Below are 26,455 nucleotides of genomic sequence, written 5' to 3' on the forward strand. Positions count from 1 at the left end.
TAATATTAAACTCCTATTTTATCCCAAGCAAACTTAAGGTAGCTGTGGACCACTAGTTTCAGTTTTCAATAATGTGAAATTATCATAATTATTGTGAAATGCTACTCGTTAATATGCCATCATTTGTCTCTGTTGACATCAAACCTAGCTTAAGATGGGGAAAAAAAAAATACAAGAAAAAGAGTCTGTGTCTTTATTTTAATCTTCGAACAAAATGAGCCAACAAATCATCACTAGGACGGCTATGATCAGAAAAATAAAAAATGAGTGTTGATGATGATATGGAGAAATTGGAAGCCTCGTCCACTGCAGGTAGGATTGTAAAGTGGTTTAAAATGGCCACTGTGGACAACAGTTTGGTGGTTCCTCAAAAAGTTTAAGCAAGAATTACTATATGACCCAGCAATTCCACTCTAGTTATATACCCAAAAGAACTGAAAGCAAGAACACAGATACCTGTACATCAATATTCACTGCAGCACTACTCAAAACAGCCAAAAATGGAAATGACCTAAATAAATCTCCATCAATAAATAAATGGATAAACAAAATGTGGTATATACATACAATGGAATATTACTCAGCCATAAAGAGAAATGAAGTCCTGATATATGCTAAGACATGAATGAACCTTGAAAACATTATGCTAAATGAAATAAATTAGTCACAAAAGAACAAATATTGTATGATCCCATTTATATGATATATCTAAAATAGGCAAAGGTATAGAGATCAAAATTTATTACTGGTTACCAGGGGTGGAAGGAACAAGGGGAAGGAAAGTCATTCCTTAGGGGGCACTGATCTACTGTTAAGGATGAAAAATTTGAAGATGGATAGGGATAATGGTTCTACAACATAATGAAAGTAATTAATGTCACGGAATTGTACATGTAAAAAAATGCTGACACGGCAAAAATTTTGTTTTATATATATGTGTGTATATATATGTATATGTTGTTGTTAGGTGCCATCAAGTCGGTTCCAACTCATAGCTACCCCATGTACCACAGAACGAAACACTGCCCGGTCCTGCGCCACGCTCACGCTCACGCTCTTATGCTTGAGCCCACTGTTGCAGCCACTGTGTCAATCCATTTCGTTGAGGGTCTTCCTCTTTTCTGCTGACCCTGTACTTTACCAAGCATGACGTCTTTCTCCAGGGACGGATCCCTCCTGATAACACCTTCAAGTATGTGAGACCCACTGTCGCTATCCTTGCTTCTAAGAAGCATTCTGATTGTACTTCTTCCAAGACAGTCCATTGTTTATCCAATATTCTCCGCCAACACCGCAATTCAAAGATGTCAATTCTTCGGTCTTCCTTATTCACTGTCCAGCTTTCACATGCATGGGATGCAACTGAAAATACCACAGCTTGGGTCAGGCACACCTTAGTCTTCAAGGTGACATCTTTGCTTTTCAACACTTTAAAGAGGTCCTTTGCAGGCACATTCGCCCAATGCAACGCATCTTTTAACTGCTGCTTCCATGGCTGTTGATTGTGGATCCAAGTAAAATGAAAACCTTGACAACTTCGATATTTTCTCTGTTTATCATGTTGTTGCTTACTGGTCCAGTTGTGACAATTTTTGTTTTCTTTACGTTGAGGTGTAATCTATACTGAAGGCTGTGGTCTTTGATTTTCAGCAGTAAGTGCTTCAAGTCCTCTTCACTTTCAGCAACCAAGGTTGTGTCATCTGCATAACGCAGGTTGTTAATGAGTCTTCCTCCAATCCCGGTGCCCCGTTCTTCTTCATATAGTCCAGATTCTAGGATTATTTGCTCAGCATACAGATTGAATAGATATGGTGAAAGGTTTTGGTTTTTGGGGTGTCACACACACATATAATTATATAAACACAGTATTAAAAAAAAAAAAAATCTATGCAGAAACCGCCACAGAACCTAAAGTCTATACCCTCAAAAATTTATTAACTTAATGGATTTCTAGAAGGCAAGTTTTAAATGGCTTAATTCGTCTGCTATATGAACCACTTGATAATATTCCTTCTGGTACGGCTTATTCAGCAGACATTTTGACTCTATAAATAAGATCTTTCAGCAGTCAATTATAAATGCTGCTGTAAAACTAAGAGACAGATTAGAGATGACAAATTATGTGAAGTGTCCAATAATAAAGACACTGTTTTATAGGTTGTTTGAAGTACAGAAAACGACCAGTGTGACTGAAGCACAGAAGAAGAGGTGAACTTGTCTTAAAGACATTTGTATTTTCTCTAACAGATTCTATGTTTCTTGCAAGCAAGGAAACTATTCGTTTTTATATCAATAATTGATTTATTCATCATTTTGTTGTATGCCTACTGTATTTGCCAGACACTCTGCAAGATAATGCAAATCCAGTTTTCTTGGTTTGATGGCTTAGGGTCATCCGATCAAACAGACTAATATTGTCATCAAGTATCTTCAGTTTTTCAATTCCCATTCTTTCCTCAGTGCACTATAATCTCATTTCTATCCCTATTACTAAAATAAAACATTTCTTGTCAAGCTCACTAATGACCTTGCCAAATCTAAAAGGCACCTGTCAGTCCTACATTTTACTTCTTCATCTTTCATTTAATACTTTCCCACTGGCTTCTAAGACAATTGTCATGGATTGAATTATGTCCCCTCAAAATAACTGTCAACTTGACTACTCCATGATTCCCAGTATTGTGTGACTGTCCACCATTTTGTCTCCTGATGCGATTTTCCTACAAGTTGTAAATCCTATCTCTATGTTGCTGATGACATGGAATTTGCTGCAGTTATGTTGATGAAACTCAATCTACAAGATTAGATTGTGTCTTAAGCCAATCTCTTTTGAGATATAAGAGACAGAAGCAAGCAGAGAGAGACGGGGATCTCCTACCACCAAGTAACAAGAGCCAGAACAGTGTGTCCTTTGGACCCACGGTCCCTGTGCTGAGAAGCTCCTTGACCGGGGAAAACCGATGACAAGGACCTACCCCCAGAGCTGACAGAGAGAGAAGCCTTCCCCTGGAGCTGGTACCCTGAATTTGGACTTCTAGCCTCCTAGACTGTGAGAGAATAAATTTCTCTCTGTTAAAGCCATCCACTTGCGTTATTTCTATTATAGCAGCACTACATAACTAAGACAATAATAAGTCATTTTGGTTTTTCTCTGGCATTTAAGGCAGCTCTTTCTCAGTCTCAATTACTGCCTCCTCTTCTACTGTTTTAAAAGTTTAAGTTTCAGTCTTTTTATATTACATACAACGAGGTAATAGAGCCCATTTCCATAATTATCAGGCTAAATCTTTTAGCCTAGATCTCTTTCCTGAGCTCCAACTGCCAATCAGCATTTATATTTGGCTATCCCATAAAAAGTTATCTCAAAATTCAACATGGCCCATCCTCCCCCTTTAAATTCCATACACAGAATTATGACAGGACTTTCTAACCAGTCACAAAAGTTAAAAATACATCATGCCATACTCTCCTCTCCCGCTCCCTACATTCAAATTAGTGTTTATATCCTAGAGCCTATTTTTAATCTGTTAATTCCACCCCTACTTCCACTGTTAACTCTGTTCAGCCCTGATTTCTTTCATGGATCACTCGGAGAACCTTTCCAATGATTATGCTAAATACAGACTTAACTTCAGTCCATATTACATTTGTTCTTACTGGAATAGACACTCTGGATACAGATTTGCCTTCCCTGCATGTAATGCTTCTAACAAAACTACCATCTGTGGACTATAGAATGCCTTCTCCACCGTCATGGTATCCCACACAGCGTCACCTTGATTCAAGGGACTCACTTCACAGCAAATGAAGAGCAGCAATGAGTCCATGCTCATGGAATTCAGTGTTCTTACCATGTTACCCATCAAACTGAAGCAGTTGGCTTGACAGAACAATGGAATGGCCATCTGAAGGCACAATTACAGCACCAGGTAGGTAGCGGTATCTTGCAGGATTGGGGCAATGTTCCCCAGGAGGCGGTATATATTCTAAACCAGCATCAAATATACAGTGTTGTTTCCCCCACAGCCAGGATTTTATAAGTCTAGGGATCAAGGGGTGGAAATGAGAGTGGCACTACTCACTACTACCTCTAGGGACCCACTCACAAAATTTTTGCTTCTTGTCCCCACGGCCTTATGCTCTGTTGTTGCTGTTAGATGTCATCGAGTCGGTTCCAACTCATAGCGACCCTACACACAACAGAACGAAACACTGCCCAGTTGCGTGCCACCCTTACAATCGTTATGCTTGAGCCCACTGCTGAAGCCACTGTGTCAATCCACCTCGTTGAGGGTCTTCCTCTTTTCCGCTGACCCTGTACTTTGCCAAGCGTGATGTCCTTCTCCAGGGACTGATCCCTCCTGACAACACATCCAAAGTATGTAAGACGCAGTCTCGCCATCCTTGCTTCAAAGGAGCATTCTGGTTGTACTTCTTCAAAGACAGATTTGTTTGTTCTTCTGGCAGTCCATGGTATATTCAATATTCTTCACCAACATCACAATTCAAAGGCATCAACTCTTCTTTGGTCTTCGGTCTTATGCTCTGCGGGTCTAAAAGTCTTAGTTTCAAAGGGAGAAATGCTCCCATCAGGAGACAGAACACTGATTCCACTGAACTGGAAGCTAAGAATGCCACTCAGCTACTTTGGGCTCCTCATGCCTCTGCATCAACAGAAAAGAAGGGAGTCACCATATTGGCTGGTGTGACTGCTTCTGATTACCAAGGGGAAAGCGGAGTGACATTACATAATAGAGGTAAAGAAGAGTCTGTCTGGAATGCTGGAGATTCCTTAGGACGTCTCTTAGTACTTCCATGCTCTGTGATTCAAGTCAATGGAAAACTACAGCAGCCCAATTCTGACAGGACTACTATCAGCCCAGACCCTTCAGCAATGAATGTTTGGGTCACTCCACCACACAAAGAACCACGACCAGCTGAGGTGCTTGCTGAGGGCAAAGGGAATATGGAACAGGCAGTAGAAGAAGGTAGTTCTAAATACCAGCTACGACCATGTGATCAGTTGTAGAAATGAGGACTCTAATTGTTTTTAGTATTTCTTCCTTGTTTTATGTATATATTTGCGTGTGCACGCACACACACACATATACATATATATGGACCCCTGGTGGCTCAGTGGTTACGAGCTATGGCTACTAACCAAAAGGTCATCAGTTCAAATCCTCCAGCCACTCCTTGAAAACCCTAGGGGGGCAGTTCTACTCCATCCTATGGAGTCGCTATGATTGGGAATTGTCTCAATAGCAATGAGTTGTTTGGTTTGTTATTTATATACAGATACAGATACATACATATAAAATGGCAAATCTTTGGTTTTTTCCCTCCCTTATGCCATTAAAAAAAAAATTATTATAAAATATAAGATCTAAATGGGGCAAGTATGTTTTTGGTTGTACACATGCTACTTGTATCCTGTTAGGCACAAGTATGACTTTATAATTGTTGGTGGTGCGGTGGTTAAGAGCTCAGTTACTAACCAAAAGGTTGGCAGTTCAAATCCACCAGCTGCTCCTTGGAAACCCTATGTGGCAGTTATACTCTGTTCTGTAGGGTCGCTATGAGTCAGAATCAACTTGACAGCAACAGGTTTGGTTTTCTGTTTTTATTTAGGGATTAGAATCGATTCAACGGCACTGGGGTGGGGTATATGGTTTAAGGAAATGTTTATAGGTGCCAAGGTGACAAGAGGTGGACTGTGATGGTTAAGGTTATGTGTCAACATGGGTAAGCCATATCTCAGCGGTTGTGCAGATATTATGTAATCATTCTCCATTTTGTTATCTGATGTGAGCAGCCAATCAGCTGAAAGGAGAACTTCCTTGGGGGTCTACCCTGCATCCAAAATATACAGATGTTCAGGCAAAGCTAGCCTTCTCTCAATCCTGCATCCAATTTGTCATCCTCTGACCTTTGATTCTTGGGACGTGAGCCAGCAGTCTGCCATCTGACCTGCAGATTTTGGAATTCGTCAGCTCCCACAGCCCCAGGAGCCAAAAGCGTGCCAATTTTGGATATGTCAGCCCCTGCAAACATGAGTCAGGAGAAGCCTCCAGCCTGACGCCTGACCCACGGATTTGGGACTTGCCAGCCTCCACAACTGCATATGCCATTTCCTTGAAATAAATCTCTACATATATTTACTGTATTTCTACACAAATAACATGTGTGCTCCCCCCATAAAATATTTTTCTAAGCGTGCCATGTTAATTTTTTTTACAGCAATGTAAAAATACTGGCACACTGATACTTATGAAAATACTTCACATGGAGAGCGCATGGTTGGCAAAGAAACATAGAAGGCATGTTATCTATGTAAAAATATGTGGGGGGTGTGTATGTGTATGTAGACAGACATATGCTTCACTGGTTTTGCTCGTCTAGAGAACCCAGCCTAAGACAGGATCACTAAAGAAAAAAATCTACTCTCTCGTGTCTAAATCCATCATTAGTTCTATACTGCCTTCAGGAAAAACCCACCCCATGTCATAGAAGAACCCTGATAATTTTGCCCCCCACCAACATCTCCAGCACCAGCTTAATCACGACTCATATATTTATTCTATGTCATATCCAATAATATACAATGGCTGAAACATGTTGTGTTCCCTCAAAGTTTGTAAATGCCTTTCCTTAAGTTTGCAACACCAGGCTCAACTCAGCTGAAGTGCCGCTTCTCTAGTAAATTTCCCTTACCATCTCCTATGGATTAGGTACTTCTCTCCTGTAATTCCTCAAATATCTGAAGGTTCTTATCAAACTGTATCAACATTTTGTTTACTTTACCATCACTGAACTCTCCAAAGACAGATACTATGTGTCTCATTTCTAAATTCTAAGTGCTTAGAACAGTACCTGGCTCATAGAAGACTCAAGTTCCTTAAAGGATGCATAAACTAAGTCTTTATTATAACTTATTATATTTATAGAAATATTTTACATTCCTTTGCATGAATTTGAAATGAAAAAGATACTTTTTTTCCCCTCACAAAGGGTAAAACCCTGTTTTTTATATAATCTTAAGTGTACTTTTATATTATGAGTGAATGGCTTACCCCTGAGAGAATTCATAACCCTGGTTTTCTTTGGTAAACATTATTTGAAGCAGTGATTCTTAAACTAACTAAAAAAATTAAAAGGCTAAGAGAGAATTAGCAAGCAAAATCTGACTTAGTAATTATAGGATCTTTTCACTACTGGGAAAATATCCATTATTAAAATATTCTAGTACAAGAGCTCTGATACAAAATAATGATAAATCTTCCTAATGCAGAATTTCATTTATCAATTGCAATTATTTCAGTTTAAATCTTGTGTAAAACCAAACCAAACCAAACCTATTGCTGTCGAGTCAATTACAACTCACAGACACCCTACAGAACACTGCAGAACAGCTCCACAGGGTTTCCAAGGCTCTAACCTTTACGAAAGCAGACTGCCACTTCTTTCTCCATCGGAGCAGCTAGTGGGTTTGAACCGCCAAACTTTTGAGCACTTAACCCACTGTGCCACCAAGGCTCCCCGTAAATATAGCATATATAAATAGGATTTTTGTTTAAAAAATTGAGAATATTTACTGAAATCTCTATAAAATTAACAGTAGCAGCAGGCAAAACTTAATGACTACTTACTGTATTACTAATTACATGTATTATTTCATGTAATCCCACAAAAATCCTGTGGAGTTGGTACTATTATTATCTAGTCCTCATGTTCTTTTTGTATGAGAAAAATTAAGCCTAAAGGGTTAAGGTAATCTGCCCAAGTGACACTGCTAAGAAGCGACAGAAGCTGTGAGCTGAACTCAGAGCCCCCTACTGCCAAAGCCTAAGCTTAAACAGTGATAAACTTACTGCCTCTAGCTGCATCTACTCAGAAAATTAGTCCCTTGAAAAAAGTTTTCAAATTTATCTACACAAGAGCCTTAAAAATAAATTCATTTATTAATAAATAATCCAGCTTGGATTTGACTAATTCCTGGTTCAGAGCCTCTTTCAACCCTGTACCTACCTTTCTACTAAAATTATTAGGTATCAACAAGCACATTATTTCATTGCAATTTTTCCTCGAAAACTTCCGGAGATTATGTATCTAATTAAAACAAACCACACACATAATGCTTCATAAAGTAGGGCAAACAAATGGGCTTTAAAATATATAATACATAAAAAGGCAATATTGTTTTGTCCATTACCCAACTGTTTTTCCAATAAATAACAACACTGTGATCTCTCCTAGCAATCTTTGGTCAATCACAATCTACTATCCTAAAGTCTTCATCTACCAATTTTCAAAACGCTGGTCAGTGACTAGCGTGTTCTCGATGGGATGAGAGAACACTCAACAGCCACCGCACTTTATAAAGTAATGTAATGGTGAACTCTTACATACTTTGCTGTCATTTGAAATGACAATCAGAAAAACAAGGAAATTAAAAAACAAAAAAACAGTGCTTTCACATCTTTGCATTTCTTATCACAAGGTAACATTTTGGAACCTGTAACTGAAAATCACCAGGAAAAAATTACTCATGAAACTATGAATTTGGCACAATACTTAGATCCTTGTAAACACCAAATAAAATAGTACAATGCTACTCTTCTCCCCTTTATTTATATGCCTTCAATTAAAGGAAATAATCAGAAAACAGCTTCCCCTTCACACACCATTCCTATTTCCCAAATCAAATGGCCTGAAAAAATAAGAACTAAAACGTTAAGAGGAGTGGCTGGCAAACTTCTCTATACAGAGCCAGAGAATAAATATTTTAGGCTTTGCAGGTCATATGGTCTCTGTCACAACTACTCAACCCCGCATTTCAGGGCAAAGGCAACCATAGACAATATGTAAATGAATGAACATGGCTGTTTCTATAAAACTTTATTTACAGAAACAGGTCTCAGGCTGAATTTGAGTATTTTTGAGCTCTTAATCCACTGTGCCACCAAGGCTCCCGTAAATATAGCATTTATAATAAGATTTTCATTAAAAAAAATTTATATTTACTGAAATCTCTATAAAATTAACATCAGCAGCAGCAGGCAAAACTTGGCTCAGAGACTATTTTAACCCTGTACCTACCATTCTCATGAGATCTCAAAGAGCATATTATTTCATTGCATTTTCCCTCAAAAACTACCAGATTATGTATCTAATTCATATCAAAACACATTTAATGCTTCACAAAGTAGAGCAAACAAATGCTTATCACCCCATCATTTTTTTTTAAAATTAATTAAAGTTATATATATTTTTAATCTCAGTGTAATGACATCATCTTATAATCAACAAAATGAAGTATAAATACAATGTAAAGCTTCTTTGTCATTATTTCTATTTATCACTGCCTTTGAATGAATTCTTTCAAACATCAGAAATGTCAAGTTTACTTTAGGTTTTGAGAGCTGAATATGGATATTAGTATAATAAAATTGAAATGGCTAAATGTAATTTTTAATTACTATTCAAGAACAAATAACTACTGTAGGTATATCAAGCGCTTTAGCAAATGCAGAGCTGCCTGTTCTTACTCTGAAAATAATCTCTCAGAACGTGTAGAAATTTTTACTTTTACTTTGTTTCATAGAGAACATCGAAGATAAAAGGCGAAAAGCAAGAGGCAAATACAGATATAGGAAGTAATCTGCAAATGCCTGAGGTAGATTAAGAACCAGAGGAAAGAGATGCATGAAAAGCTCCTTTCCCACATCCTGCTGTTCTACAAATGACTAGATGTATGGGTGGGTGAGGATAAGAAGTAGGCATAAACAGTTCTAAGTTTATAAGCATATTAATTAAAAAGTGGAATCTGTAATTGTCATGACTGTGTAAAATCCCCAGCTGTGCTCTCCAAAGACAGAGACGGGAATTTCCATTTTAACTTCCATTTCCTGTTTACTTAGAGGAAATTAAGGGCCTTGTGAATAAATAAGAAGCACTGGTGGCACGGTGGTTAAAGCGCTTGGCAGCTAACTGAAAGGCTGGCAGTTTGAACCCATCGACCACTCCACAGGAAAAAGAATGTGGGAGTCTGCTCCTGGAAAGGTAAGATTACAGCCTTGGAAACTCTATGAGGCAGTTCTACTCAGTCTTATAGGGTCGCTATGAGTTGGAAACAACTCAATGGCAGTGGATTAGTTTTTTTTGGGTTTGTGAATAAAGGCATACCTTCAGCCCACAGGTCAATAACAAATATAACCATAAGAGTGTAAGTGTAGTAATGTTTTTAGTATAAGTAATGTTAGTGTGTAGTGGATGTAATAGTTAAGGCATCTAAAAACGAATTATTTCCAAAAGTAATTTTATCACTTAAAATAAAGCTGTATAATGCTGTGCTTTTCACCATTCAACAGTTTAAAAATAATAACGACAAATAAATAAACACAAATTGCTCCTTTCAACACAACATCAGATATTTTTAAAAATAAAGTGTTAGGGATAAACTGTAATAAAGAATGGTAGATATGCTCAGAATTTTTCTATCGCTATGTTAAGGGATAATCAGAGCGGTGGTTTTGTACAGATCATATAAAAAGGTACATTTAATAATCTGCTATAATTTAACAAACTTCTGAAATACCCTTGGTTTTAGAATTAACATTAAGACATTTTATAAAATGTAAACTAGCATATTTGACATAATTCTGGAAATTATACTTATCCATGGTGTAGGACCATGATATAACTGTTACTGTGCTAAAACATGTTTTCAGGAACTTTCCAAACTTGTATAAAGTCCAAATTTAAGTAAAGTCTTCCATTATAATAAGTTAAATTACCTGAAATTTCAGTATTCCATTGAAAGGTAAAAAAAAAAAAAAGTTTTATTTCAAGTTCAACCATAAGCAATGTTTGTTCAATTCCATATATGCATAAGGGTAATACTTAAAACAATTACTTACAGTAAAGATCCGCCTGCCAGTTCTGTCAAAAGTTACACAGTACACAGATGACAAGTGTCCAAGAATTCGTTTATGCATTTTCATGTGCTGATATACTGCAGTTGGAACAAGTCGCTCAAGTCTGTATTTCCCATTCAGCTTCCTTGAAAACAAAGTATCCACTACCGAAAAAAAGGGGTAAATAAATAGAACCAGAAATTAATTTAATTATCTTTTAAATTTCTCATATATTGGCAAAGAAAAGGCAATTTTCTAATGTATATGGTTCCTAGTTAAAAGTTTTTAAAGTATTCAACAATAACACATGTGTAATGCTTCAATTTTTTAGGAGCAGTTTCAAACACATTATTTCGCCTGAAATGGGTTAAGTCTGGCACTATCATCTTCATTTTACAAATAAGTGAGTGCAGTTAAATGACCTAAGGTCAGGAAGTAAAAGTAAGGCATGGAGCTAGGAAAAATCCAGACTTCTTTACGGCTGTTGTTGGTAAGTACGTACTCTGGAGTCAATTTTCGACTCATAGCAACCCCATGTGACAGAGTAGAACTGTCTCAGGATTTTCTAAAGGCTGGAATCTTTATCGGGGCACATGGTCAGGTCTCTTCCTTGCACAGCCACTGAGTGGGTTCAAACCACCAACCTTTCAGTTGATAGTCAAGTGCTGAATCATCGCACCTGTAAAACCCCATTGCCATCAAGTCAGTTCTGACTCATAGCTACCGGACAGGACAGGGTAGAACTGCCCCACAGGGTTTCCAAGGAGCAGCTGATGGATTTGAACCGCTGACCTTCTGGTTAGCAACAGAGCTCTTAACCACTGCATCACCAAGGCTACAACTTGCTGCACCACCAGGGGTGAAAGACCATAAACATTACAGCCAAAAAAATCCTATGGGGAAAGTTCTACTCTGTCACATGGGGTCACCATGAGTCAGAATCCTTATGGCTAGTGCTCCTTAAAAACCAAGAGCATTTTATATGATGCTATTTCTCAAAAAGCCATCTATACAAAATACTTTTTATTATGATTAGCAGTTAAAAATGGAATCCAGTGATTTTTACTTTTTATCAACCAACAATTTTTGAACACTCTAAATTTGACACACAGAATATTGTTAAAAATTCTTCATAATGCATGAAGACAGAGGAATAAATCACTTATATTATTAAAAAGCATAATTAAACTGGGAATCTCTGCCAAAAACCCATAATTCCTTCTCTAGAACCTACCAGCTCTCTTTTCAACACATTCAATCTTTCAAGATCTGACTGAAGTTCATCTTCTGCCCCAAAGCCTGTCCTGCTGACTCCAGTCCAAAATGTTCTCATTTAAATTATTATTGTACTGCTGTAATTTATTTTCTATATTGGTTATTTATGGACAAAGAAGCTACTTAATAAATACGTACTGACTGATTTGCAGGCAAATTCACCTTATAGATTGTCTTTTTATATAAGGCTTTTTTTCCTGACTCCTAATGCCATGTACATTGGACAGATAGCACTACAGCTTCTCACTTGAATTGAGTCTGAAGAAAATCAAATTTATATACAGAATACTATTTAACCCAAATTTAGAGTAGAGCCAACACGTCCTAAAGTTGATGAAATATAAATATCTCATATGTAGTATAAAAATGTCTCAGTATTTATTAGCCTGTTATTCACATACAAAAAAAAGTCTCCAGGGATGGTGAGGAGATATGAAAAAGAACGCACTGCAAATTCTAAAGTAATATGAAAGAACAATTACATTATCCTTATGTGTTCTACAACAGCTATCATTTTATGTTCTGATAAGAGTATTTCCCTTGCTGGTAGCATATAAATTCTATGCAACAATCTATTTCAACAACAGGGAATGTCTAAGACAGCTGACAGTGTGGATTAGCATATTTAGGCTTAAGCTGGTTAAGACAATAATTCAACAGTGATTCAATAAGTTTCCATCATAGCTTAGTCCCTGACATAATTTTCCTTTATGCACAGAAACAGCCTCGTAAAAGATATCCTCCAATGCTTTGCCTCCAAACCGATTTAGAGGATGAATCACACAAAGCCACAGACATCAATTGTCCTGCCAAACAAGAACTCAAATCATTTTCTCCAAACGTAAAGGATCACTGACATCTCAGACTCACTTGTCTGTTCTGTGAGAAAATAATGGATGACACATCACAAAAACACTGACAGTGTTATCATATCCAAAAAACATATTTTAATTCCCTCCATCTGAAATTTATAAAATAGTCAAAATATCAAATTTTATAAAAATATTTAACACTGTTCTATAACTGCTGGATATAATTACAGACAGAATGCGAAGCAAGACTTCATCTCACATACTTTGGACATGTTATCAGGAAAGATCCGTCCCTGGAGAAGGACATCATGCTTAGTAAAGTAGAGCGTCAGCAAAAAAGAGGAAGACTCAACCAGATGGACTGACACAGTGGCTGCAACAATGGACTTAAGCATAACAACAATTGTGGGGATGGTGCAGGACCGGGTGGTGTTTCTTTCTTGTGCATGGGGTCGCTATGAGTCGGAAGAGACTCAACAGCACCTAACAACTATAACATCAAAACTGCTATTTCTCAATGATGATAAAGTGCACGTGTGCATGCACAGGTATATATATCAGAATTTTTTAAGATGGATTTGTCATGAACACCATTTATAAATCAGAACTGTACTCCAGCATATGAAATGTATTTATGTAATCTATGCTGCTATTACATATTTGCTAAACCTAAGATATTTAATAAAGTCTTTTCCAAGCAAAAAAAATTTCGTTAACGAGAGAAAAATGTTATTGCTCTCCTAAACATAACTTTTACTGAATCTTTGACTTAAATTGGGGTTAAATATTTATTTTCATTTTGGGAGTCAATTGAAAAAAATAATGTCCCTTTCAAAAAGTTACTTCCGAGTCAACTTTTCAGAAACATAACTATACCATTAAGTGAAATTTGTTTATGTAGTTGTTAGGTGCCATGGAGTCGATCTGGACTCACAGCGACCCCATGTGACCCCAGAGGGTTCTCTACGCTACAATCTTTATGGAAACAGATCGCCAGGTCTTACTCTTAAGGAGCTGCTGGGTGGGTTCAATCTGCCAACCTTTAGGTTTGCAGCTGAGCACTTACCCACTGTGCCACCAGTGCTCCTTGGTATGTGTACAGCTAAAATTATATTCTATAATACCCTTTAGCTACCAATTAACTATTGAATATATATGTATCCTTTTTTTTTTTATTTTTTTCAGGGGAGATGGGAAACCCTGGTGGCGTAGTGGTTAAGTGCTACGGCTCCTAACCAAAGGGTCGGCAGTTCGAATCTACCAGGCGCTCCTTGGAAACTCTATGGGGCAGTTCTACTCTGTCCTATAGAGTCGCTATGAGTCAGAATCGACTCGACGGCACTGGGTTTGGTTTTGGTTTTTTTAAGGGAGATGTGCAAATTCCTTGCTCTCAACCAATTTACGGACTTGGTTGACAGCACTAAAAGATATGACATACATAGAGAACAATATGAAAAGTGCCCAGGTAATAAGTTGATGGTTCAAACTTAAAACTTACAGGGTGTTTCAAAAGAAAAACAATGGTTCAGTAGTTGAAGTTGTACTGAGTAGGCTGAATTTGAGGAAGGCTTGACCAGACAAAAGTGTGAGAAAATTTTTACAAAGGGAGACAGATGGAAATTCTAGGACTCCCACTCAATAAACTCACATTTTCTTTTATAATACTATTTGCACAATGCCTATCCCTCCTTCTAGATTTTAAGTCCTTTAGGGACAAAAATTTTGTCTTATTCTTATCATCCACAACTGAGAAAGAATCTTTTAAGTAAAAAATACATGATGCACAAGATAGTTGAAATTAATTCAGTTTTATGGCAGAAAGGCAAATGGCAATTATTTGCTCTCTAAAGAATTGATAACAGACTAATTGGATTTTGGAGTAAAAGGGAAATGTCCCTTGGATTATGGGAACTCCATAAATTTTATTAAATTAGAACATCAATTTTTAAAATTAGCATCGTTAAACAGCTATAAGAGGTCACAAAGGAATACGTCCTTTACACGGTGTTATGATAGTTCAATCTTAAATCAAGTACCATATATGACTTTGGTTTAAAAGTACACTTATTTTCATTTTAAGTATGGTGATGGGAAATATTCTCAAATTAATCCTGCCAAAGCAAATGTCTATCTTCTTTACTTGGCAAATTTTCTTATCTTTCAGGGCCAAAGCAAAAGTCACCTCCTCTAGAAAGACTCTAGTGAACTACAAAAGTATCCTAATTGGCCACTGTCTAACATCACTCCTCTAGTCAAAATTCTGCAATGCTCCTCATTTCATTCAGAATAAACACTAAATTCCCTGCACATTAGCCTACCAAGACCCTGCATGATCTTGTTCTCTCATCCGCTACTTCTGCTCCAAATACTCTGCTCTCCATTCTTCCAACAGGTTGGGCATGTTCCTAAATTATTTGCATTGACTCATCCATTGCCTAGAATGCTTTCCCCTCATATGGCTAATTCTCTCACACCCTTCCAGTCTTTTCTCATGTGTCCATCACCTTTGTCAACGAGGCCTAATCTGATCAGCCCACTGACAACTGCAGCCCATTCCCTTCCCCCACTCATAACTCCTGACCCCTTATGTAGCTTTATACTTTTTCTTTTTCCATCATTTACCATCTGATACTATACATCTACTTATTATATATATTTACTTATTACTTGTATACTTATCATACATTGCTTATTTTCTACCTCCCCTGACTAGAACATGATAAACTAACTGCCCGTGGGCAGAATTTTTATGTTTTGTTCTTTCATTAACCTAAGAACTGACAACAGCAGCAGATACTTACTAGATTATCAGTATGTATTTATTGACTTAATGAATAAATTATACATTAGTTTAAAAAAATTAGGTTTAGAAATAAAACAAAAATGGGAGACCTCTTCATCTGACAAATTATACATCCAGAGTATCTCTAAGTAGATTCTTCATTTAACTAAATTGGCGGGGGGGAAGTAAACATACCTACTCCTCACTTATCGACTACTTTGTTATCCGACATCTTGCATTTATAACAATAGTATAAAAAACCTGGTGGCGTAGTGGTTAAGTGCTACAGCTGCTAACCAAAGGGTCGGCAGTTCGAATCCACCAGGCGCTCCTTGGAAACTCTATGGGGCAGCTCTACTCTGTCCTATAGGGTTGCTAGGAGTCGGAATCGACTCCTCGGCACTGGGTTGGTTTTTGGTTTTTTTATACGACTATTACGTGCATTAACAATGTACACCTGGCAATAACAAACCCAAGGTGCAAGGTGAAAATAACACTGGCTGGATGGTTAAGGTTATGTGTCAACTTAGCTGGGCCATGACTCTTAGTGGTTTGGCAGTTATGTAATGATGTAATTTGGTAGTTATGTAATAATGCTGTCATCCTCCATTTTCGTATAACATCGATTTTCAAAAAACGACCCGGTCTTTGTAACCTAACCACGTCACCAAGTGATGAGTGGGTGTATATTTATTCAATTTTCGAAAACAGACCAATAAATGAAAAACAAATTTGCAGAAATCACTGTTCATTATTGATTTGAAATATCAGCCCCTTTAAAGTCTGAAGGAAGAAAAGGAACAAAATAGTGAAAAGTGTCATTCACAGTGAATCATTCACAAGAGTCTTTGAAGAATGGTCTATGTGCACGAGTCTACAGAACTAATTACTAAAAATAAACAGAAGGTCCGCTGATCTCTTAAAATTAGAAATTAGGTAGTATCCAGCCTGCGGGTTCTTGTGTGTTACTCTCTTATGAAGATGATGATTCACAAATTCTGCCATAAGTCACTTTTTCTTAGATCACATCTAATTATTTTTAAGGATTGATGTATTTTTCTAATCACAATACTAATGCACGCTCAATTTAGAAAAAACAAGAAAAATTCATAATTCTATCACCTAGAGCAATTACTTTTTTGCAAAGGTTTTCATCATCAACAGCTTTTTAACAGCTATACTGTATTCCTCAGAATATGAAAAAGTTTTAGAAAAAGAAGCCAGTTGCCACTGAGGTGATTCTGACTCATGGCACCCCATGATGTGTCAAGGTAGAGCTATGCTCCATAGGGTTTTCAATGACCAATTTTCAATGAGAGTAGATTGCCAGGCTTTCTTCCAAGGCGCCTAGGGGTGGACTTGAATTACCAAACTTTCAGTCAGCAAATGATCACTTTAACAGTCTGCACCACCCAGGGACTGAAACAGGGTTTAAGTGTGGCAGACCTATGTTCAAACCTGACACTGGTAGAGGCTTTAAGCAAGTTACTTTCTCTAAGCTTCAATTTCTCCAGTTACATAACTAGAAACATTTTCTACATACACTTGGCTTTATTACTCTCTTTGATATGCTACAATTTTTCAAATTTTTAGTCTTTTCAATCAATATTTTTGCTTTCCTTTCTGATTTCTTTTACTGCTTTAATATGAAGAATCCTCTTACTCAGCCAGCAGGATGGTAAATATCCACTTACATTTTCTTTTACTTTTTTGTGATTTAAATTTCTTGTTTAACTTCTTCATATATCTGCAGTTTTAGTACACATCATAAAATGAGTCTCCAAAGATGTTTTCTCCCACAATCGAGCAATCATTTGGCCCAGACTTTTCATTTACAAATCCTTTCCTTTTCTATTAAATTATGTACTTCTGTGCTAAGCCACTGACATGCCTGAGTCTATTTACATGCCAGTACCAAAATCTTAGGAGTCCTGATGGTACAGCAGTTAAGTGAGTGCTCGGCTGCTAACCAAAAGGTTGCAGTTAGAAACCACCTGCCAGCAGATCCACAGGAGAAAGACCTGGTGATCTGCTCCTGTAAAGATTACAGCCAAGAAAACCCAATGGGGAAGTTCTACTCTGTCGCATTGGGTCGCTTAGAGTTGAAACTGACTCCACAGCACCTCACAACCAGGTATCTTCATTTTTATAATCTGATGTTTTAATATCTATCTCCTTATCATGAATCTATTTTAAAGTAATTTTATTCTTGATTGTCTTAATGTATCATCTAATCTGAGAATCACTGAAAGATTTTTTTTTTTAATCAATTTGTTGGATATATGAGTTGAATTTCATTCACTTATAAACAACTGACATCTTTCTATCCAGGAACACAGCATGTTCTTCCTATAGCTGGGTCCATTTTTAATGCAGTTATTTCTAGGAAAAGAAAGATAAATATAGCAATTAAAGTTACCTGTTTTTCTCACTATAAAAACCTATACCACTGAATCAAGTTCATGAGAAAAACACTGGGTAGCTGCCACAAAAGAGTATGTGCATTTTAACATTTTAAAAGAGACATTAGAAAAATGCCTGATAAATCTCTGTAAATAATAAAGAACTAAATATCATTTACTATTAAATGCCATTAAAATACCATTACCTCTCTCCAAAAGCACTCTGCAAAATGGACAATGGCACATGGTAAAACTGCAATAAATTATCCAAGATCCAAAGTGACCACGGTTTTTAAAAGATCATTTCATAAAAATTAAAATTACTATGAATCAGCAAAAATTCAGAGGTTAGTTTTTGTTGTTACTGTTGCTGTAACTGCTAGAACAATATCACATACTATAAAATATCTACTGTGGTGCAGAAAGCTGCAACTCCTCAACAATCAGAACTAGAGGGCCCCAGAACTAATGCCCACAATCTCTGCCAACTCATGAAAGCAGAGGCCTGCTGGCAGCAAAATGTGTGCAAGGAGAAGCAGGGGGGTGCAGATTCCAAAACCTGAAGAATAAGTATTTGTGACAGCAGAATTAGGTGAAGAGGCAAAAAGAAGACAGAGTAAATAACTCAGAAGGTACCTCAGTACAACCTGGGCTCTTTTCCAATACAGAAAAATGAGTACTTAGGTAAGGAACAACATCCGAGTATTTTACCAGAATGTTATTTTTACTAATTTTCATTAAATTCATTTTTGTACCTGGTTTTGACTAATTTTAACTGTGATTCTAGTTAAAGAGAATACTTGAAACTAAGCTTGAGCAAACTACAAAAATAGTGACAAACACATAAGAACACATGAAAACAAATTCTAAACTGATGCTATCCCCAAATATAGGAAAATGAGTAGTTTTCCAAATGAAATAATGTTATATTCATAAACAGACACTGAGAGGTCAATTTCTGTAGAAATGACCTTCACAGTTCTTTGCAAGTACAAACAGCTGTCTATATATGGTATTGGTGATGCCAGAATTTCTATCAGATAAATGTACTGTGTGGTATAAAGTATTTAACAAGGCATAAAATTACATTAAGTTTTTTTGTTTGTTTGTTTTAGAGAACCACAAAAGTGTTCTAATGAAAAGGAGAAATGACTACAGGGTCACAAAAGATAGCTAATTGTAATTCTGTAAAAGAGAAGCTGTGCTAAAGCTAGGAGTCAAATACCTTGAGACAATGGCTCTGAAGGAAGAGAAAAGCCACCAGGGCTTAAAGCTAGGGAGGTTTCTAATTAGAAGGACTTCAAGAATCTGACGACAGAAAAAGTCTTATTACCGGCTGCAATTAACAATGTGAGTAAATGTCAAATGCAATACGACATACAATAAAGGTGAGGCCAGAGAGCACAGTTACGACGTGTAAAAGGTTTATAAAATAATGGCTAATATTTGTTGAGTGCTTTACTGTGTGCCTGGCACTGTTGTAGGCACTCTACATATATTCTCATTTAATCCCCACCCATCCTTTCAAGTGGTTACTATTATCACCATTTTTGCCAATAAGGAAACAAAAGGACAGAATGGTTAAGTAACTTCCCCAGTGGTAAAGCCCAGGTTTGCACTCAAGCAATCTGATGCCAAAGTACACATTCTTAACTGTGATACACTGCCTATGGAAACAGATGTTAGGAAAAAACACTAAAAGGAAACATGCCAAAATATTAATAGCAGACAAGTGATGAAACTGATTGGCTTTTCAGCTGTACTGTTTTCCACATTTTTTCCATTGAGCATATATTCATTTTAAATTTTTTCATTTTTTATTTCTGTAAAAACTAATTTTTTAAAATTAAAGTATGGCTTAATCTATCTCACAAAAGCAATATGAAAAAACATCAAAATAGATTAATTTAAATTCAAAGACTCATAAAAATAGACTAAGGGATAAAGATGTACAGAATTTACACTAATCATAAAAATACTAAAGTATATTAAAGTATATGAATATATAGTACGCTAGAGAGAATGGCCATCATTGCCTATCTGACAATGGATTGAAAATGTTATTAAAAAAGAATTCATATCTGGTTTCATTTGAAAGCCACAAAATGCTAAAACGGGCCATCAATTTTGTTTGTAAGATCCTTCTCACTGAGTTTTTCAAGTAAAAGGGAAACACATTGAAGACAGTTCAGGTTCAACTGTATTTGTGAGGGACCTGTTTTAATTCATTACAGAGCAACAATGGAAAAGCTTGTTATAGTAATTCTGGGGTTATAACATAAATATCCATAATTTGACAATAAAATATTCATAATCTGACAACCAGAGATAATCTGGGAAACAATTCAACATAGATTGGTTTATTTCTATAGCACCATCTGGTCTATATCATCCTGCACCAGTCACATAGGAACAGGACAAACAGTATTTGCAACCGTAATGAACTATTAACAGTCCCAACTTTAGTTAAAGTAGGAGGGGGTTGCAACATTAGAAGGATGATCCTATAATCAGCTTTTTGTCCACCAAAAAAATAAACTAATGGGAAATCGAATAGTAAACAAATGTCCATGAGAGCTTCTTTTCTTATTTTACTACTGTAACTAAAATAATTAATATGCGCAGTAGCTACCCTCCAAATCGCTACATGTTCAATTTTGGTGTTTAGCTCTACCTCCTATTTAAAAGATACCACATTTTTAAGATTTAGCAGGAACCACAAAGATGAATAATGTCTGGAAAGGAAACCCTAATACTAACAGAAATAAAACACAGAAAGTGAAGAATGATGATTCCAAGAGTTAAGCCAAAAATTTCATAAACTGAGTACGTAACAAGAACTAAAAGAAAAAAAAAGAGGCAGCCATTATAATCACTAGGAATATGAATATTTACTCTTGCTCCTTTCTTTCCTGGAAACTCATCTAATGCTAGTTTTAAGTGTTTTTAAATGTTTCTTTAGTAGTTGTTAAATAAAAAATTCATTTTTCCTCTGAACAAATGTGTTTAAAGTTACACAGATTTTTTTTCAAGTCAAACATTTTGACATACTTCAATTTCGAGTCAACAAGCATCTACCGGCATTATATAGGGTCGCTATGAGTGGAAATCAACTCAACAGCAATGGGTTTGGTTTTTGTTTACATGGGCCAAGTACAGGGGATGGGAGAATGAAAACAAAAAGACATGGTACTTACCCTCATAGAGAATGCAGTCTAGCAGGGAAGAAAGACATGAAACAAGGACTTACAACAATAAGTGTTATCAAATAAAAGGTATGGTGAAATCTTGAAATGCACAGCAAAGGGTTTCAAACATGTTGTGGGGAGAGGAAGTGGGAGTTAGGGTACACGTCTGACATTTACTAATACCTAAAACATGAATGTCGATGGAAAGGCATGTGCAATGGCCTGAGGCTGGAAAGAGCAAAGCATTCAAGCAACATAAAAAAGTCCAGTATGGCTAGCACATAGAATGTAGGGTGGCCAAGTGTGAAGAGAAAAGACTGAAAAGGCAGGCAGGAGGCACACTACAGAGTGCTATCCAAGATATGTTAGGCGTTTTGGACTACAGCCTACAGAGAAGATATTAAGGGTCTTTAAGATTTTTAGGGGGGAGGGAGTGGAAATATTAAGATTTGCTTTTGGATAATTTATTGCAGTTTCATCTCTCAACTACAATGAGAATGAATGGGAAGGGATGTAACTAAAAGCAAAAGCCAACTTTGCAAAAGAAATCAAAGGATTCAAAAAACAAAATTTCATTTTAGAAACAATTTAATCAGTTTGACATCAAGAGATTTCTAAGGTTTTCTCAAGGAATTGAGCATTTTCTCTCAAATTTAAATACTGGTATTTACCCAGTAAGTCATAAACTTCAAAGAACATATTTCATTGTCTTTACTCCATATATTGAGACCTATTTCAGAAGCTGCATATACCAAAACCAGTAAATGGACACAGCTGATACAACTTGAATGCATAAAGATCAAAAAATTTGACAGACAAGGCAAAGCACCAGGTACTACATAAATATGATTTAAAGTTAAATATATAAGATACGAAGCAAAATAACCAAGAATATAACCCAAGTTAGTTACTACCTCTCTAAGCTTCAGTTTCCTCAAAATAAAGTGAGAGTATTCTGCAGCACTGCTATGAAAAGCAAATGAGACAAAATGTTTTATAAATTAAAAGGCATTACGTACTAGCATCTATACTGACTGCCTCTAAACATCCAAATCCTAACATATTTTAAAAGTAAGTCTGACTAAACATACTTTTTCGGTTTTTTTTTTTTTAAAATACTTTTTTAAAAGGCTTTTTTAGGAGATCATTTTTTTCCCTGTATCTTCCTTAAGGAGCTTCCTTAGGGAGCAGAACAAACTGCTTTTTAACTGCTCAGCCATTGCTGGTCACAGACTTTCCAGTTTCAAAAGACATCTAGAAAAAAACCATTCGAATCCTTAACTTCGGAGAACCACCACTGAGAATCAAAATAAAAAATCAGAGGCCTAAAAAGAATATATGGGCTAATTTGCTTCACTTACACAAATATGAAAATTCAACATCAAATCCAATAATCACTCTGGAAAAATACGTGACGCAAACTAAAAGAGGAAGTGACTAGTATTTTCTAATTAATACTGGAATTGCTTGCCACACATATCACACAGAGCAGGGGAAATCCTTCACCATTATCTATAATCTAAACACAAACTTCACCTTATTATTTACAAAAGAAAACATAACTACAACAGCAACAATTTAAACTCACCTAGGGAAACTGTCATTCTTCAAAGTTTCTCCCCCTTTTTTTTTGTCAATCATAATTTTGAAAATGAATTTATGCAAAAGAAAGAATATAAGTAAATGTCTGCATTATATATTAAAACTGTTGCATAATGTACATTAAAACTTTATTTCCAAAAAAAAAAAAAAAAAAATGGGAGTCTCTTACAGGTAAACCTGTTTTTAAGAGGGAAGGAGTGGGAAGGGCAAGAAGTTTAAAAAAAAAAAAAGATGATGATTGTGCCAAAGGGAAATACGAAGATCATTCAGGGAACAGATTAAAAGACAAAGACTCAAGTAAAAAAGAATATACGTAAGTCAGAAACAAACAACACAAATTACAAAAATATAAGATTAAAATTAAGACCTCGAAAACAGAATGAAATGGTAGTAGAAAACTGAGGTTACTGAGAAAATAAACAGTTCAAAATAAATGTATTTAAGTAAGTGTTGAGTAGATACTAACCAGAGATAAAGTACAAGAGTAGAAGGCAGGGAAGGTACAAGATTGATAAAGACTATTAGGGAAGGAGTAACTTAACAGGAAAGAAACCAGATATTATCGTTATCTAACAATTTATTCAATTATGTAAAATAATTAAATGGTAAATGTTATACATTACATTGCATTCATTCTATACTAAAATTGTATGTTAAGTCTTAGAGATTTATAATAATAATAAAACTATCTTTCTAATAATTAACTAAGAAGTATAGTCATACAAGGAAAAAAATTGTAAAAGGCTAGGAAAAAAAATTTCTGATTGAATAAATTTTAAGAAATTACCAACTGCAGAATAGGTCAAATACAATATTGGCAATATGGAAAAATACCAAAAAGTTCTGATTTGAACCCCTGCTGAGAATTTGCATTTCTGCCCCAAATATACTGAATCAGAATCTATACTTTACAAGATCCCCAGGTGATTCTTATGTACAGTAAATTTTGAGAATCACTGCTCTACTAGTGTTTCTCAGAAATGATCCCTAAACCAGTAGCACGAGCATCACCTGGGAACTTGCTGGAGCCCTGGGGGCACGGTGGTAAAGAGCGCAGCTAGTAACCAAAAGGTCAGCAGTTCAAATCCACCAGCCGCTCCTTGGAAATGCTGCGGGACAGTTCTATTCTGTGCAGGCCACTATGAATTGGAACGGACTAGAGGGCAGTGGGTTTTGGTTTTGGTGGGAACTTGTCAGGAGCCCTGGCGGTGCAGTGGTTAAAGCACTTGGCTGCTACCTGAAAGGTTAGCAGTTTAAACCAAGCAGCCGCTCCACGGGAGAAAAATGTGGCAGTCAGCTTCCATAAAGATTAGAAACCCTATGGGGCAGCTCTACTCTGTCATATAGAATCGATATGAGTTGGAACGGGCTAGGGGGCAGTGGGCTTGGTTTGGGGAACTTGTTAGAAATGCAAATTCTCAGCAGATGTTCTAAAAATGGGAACAAAACAGTGCAGAGCCCTAACTGAAAATAAAAAGTTAAGAATCTTCTCTTTAAAAAGTACTCAGAATTTGTTAGCAAAATAATTCATTAAATGATTATTATAGAAGGAAAGGCAGAAAGTAACATTTATCATCTTCTTTATGCCTCACTGTGTTGTATCTCATTTAAATCACCAAATAACACATATGGTAGGTATTATCCCTGTTTTGGAGCCCTGGTGGCAAAGTGATTGAGAGTTTGGCTCCCAACCAAAAAGGCTGGCAGTTCAAATTCACAAGCTGCTCCTTGGAAACCCTATGGGGCAGTTCTACTCTGTCCTATAGGGTTGCTATGAGTCACAATCGACTCAACGGCAACAGGTTTGGTTTTTTGGGGGGATCCCTGTTTTACAATTCAGGAAATCAAAGTGCTGACAAATTAAACAATTCGCCTAAGGTCACATATCTAAAACAGAATTAAGATCTATATCTAGTTTAAGTGACTCCTTGCTGCCTCTGGTTAAACTAGTTCTCTTAAGAATCACAAAACCGTAAAGGTAGGTGAGATCTAAGACTTGTTTTAATGTACAGGAGGCTTCTTAGCACTCACTGAATGTTTGGGTAGTAAAGCTGAATTTCAAGGCAAGAACATTTCTGTACACTCACACATTTTTAAGAATCCGATTCCCCAAGACTTCTTATCCCATCCACCAAGACTACAGAGCTTAACGGCAACCTTGCCACTTCTAGAAGCAATAAGTAAAACAACAAATATGTGAAAGTGCCTAGGCAAAGCCAAAAGAAAACAAAAAAAGGGAGAAATGGAGGACCTAGAGATAAAAAATTTACTTTGGTAATATGGCAAATGTAGGGAAGATCCAAACGACAAGGTGATCAGCAAAAGATTAATGTATTACAATCTTTTTCACAAGTCAAACATCTATTAAACGAATCCCCAAATTTAATTTTAAGAAACTGCTTTAATGTATCTAAATCTTTTCTGATCTCCCGCCAGGCCCATTTATTGCTGAACATAGGGCTGTTTACTATAGGTAAATAAAGAGTAAACTATATATGAAAACAGGCCTAAAGTGCCTAACTGGGAGAAAAAAGAATGCCAGGGATTCACTAATACCTTGGAAAGCAAATGCTGCTATGCTAAGGCCACACTCATGCATCTCCTTCCACAGAAAATGAGTTAGGTGCTGGTAATAAGAAGAGATGGGTGGGATCTTTTGTTTTTGTTTTTGAAAATATTATTAAAAGAGATTCCAGAGTGCTAGAAAGCAGCTGAACATTTTGGGTCTCCTGCCCTGAGACTGATGACTTTCAGTTCAATTTTCATAATTTACATCAAGGAACTGTAGGTACAAAGTAGGTGAGATTAAAAAAAAAACAAACTCGTTGCCATCAAGTCAATTCCAACTCATGGTTACCCCATGTCTCAGAGAGTGGAACTCTCCATAGGGTTTCCTGGTTTTAATCTTTATGAAGCAGTTCACCAGGCCTTTCTTCCACTGAGCCACTGGATTGGTTTGAACTGCCAGCCTTTAGGTTAGCGGCCAATCTTCAACCACTTGCACCACACAGGCTCTTTGTTGGGATTGATAAGCAGATAATAGCATAAGCAAACACTGGGACAAGCTCAAGAGTGGGTTCTTAAATTGTGCAGAAATGGGTTTTAATATACCAAGTATCATGAATTAACCCAGTCTACTCATAAACCTTACTTTCTTAAAAATCCATTTCTGGATTTTTTTTTCCTCACCTCAAAGCTATCCTTGGACCACGTCTCTCTCGTTCCTACCAACTATTGCATTTTTCACCTTCCATTCACCTCTGAACTTTTCCCATCCCACTCCAATTCATCAATTACATCTATTATCTACTGCTTTTTCATTTAATATTTACTAGTGGGGAGGGGTTGAATCCATAAAGAATAATAAATAATTTCTGTCCACCAGGACTTTATAATACAGTAGATGAAACAAAGGCAAATAAATGGCCATAACCATGTAACAGAAGCTATACTACAGATAAGAGTAAGTACTTAATTC

The 26,455-nt window shown here is 36.5% G+C and overlaps 1 protein-coding gene across 7 annotated transcripts in view; it reads right to left on the minus strand.

The window, feature by feature from the left end:
• The window catches only part of PHIP (pleckstrin homology domain interacting protein), a 145,949-nt gene that overhangs the window by 94,750 nt on the left and 24,744 nt on the right, over positions 1-26,455 (minus strand). For 6 of the 7 annotated variants that reach the window (XM_064288234.1, XM_064288248.1, XM_064288240.1 and 3 more), the window contains exon 7: positions 10,920-11,080. In XM_064288234.1, coding sequence (XP_064144304.1) covers positions 10,920-11,080 — 161 coding nt within the window. Of the gene's footprint in view, positions 1-10,919; positions 11,081-22,963; positions 22,998-26,455 lie in introns of all 7 variants that reach the window. The other variant, XM_064288255.1, reaches the window with a different exon arrangement.

This window comes from Loxodonta africana, chromosome 1 (assembly GCF_030014295.1).
Source record: "Loxodonta africana isolate mLoxAfr1 chromosome 1, mLoxAfr1.hap2, whole genome shotgun sequence".
In the NCBI taxonomy this organism is placed as follows: Eukaryota; Metazoa; Chordata; class Mammalia; order Proboscidea; family Elephantidae; genus Loxodonta; species Loxodonta africana.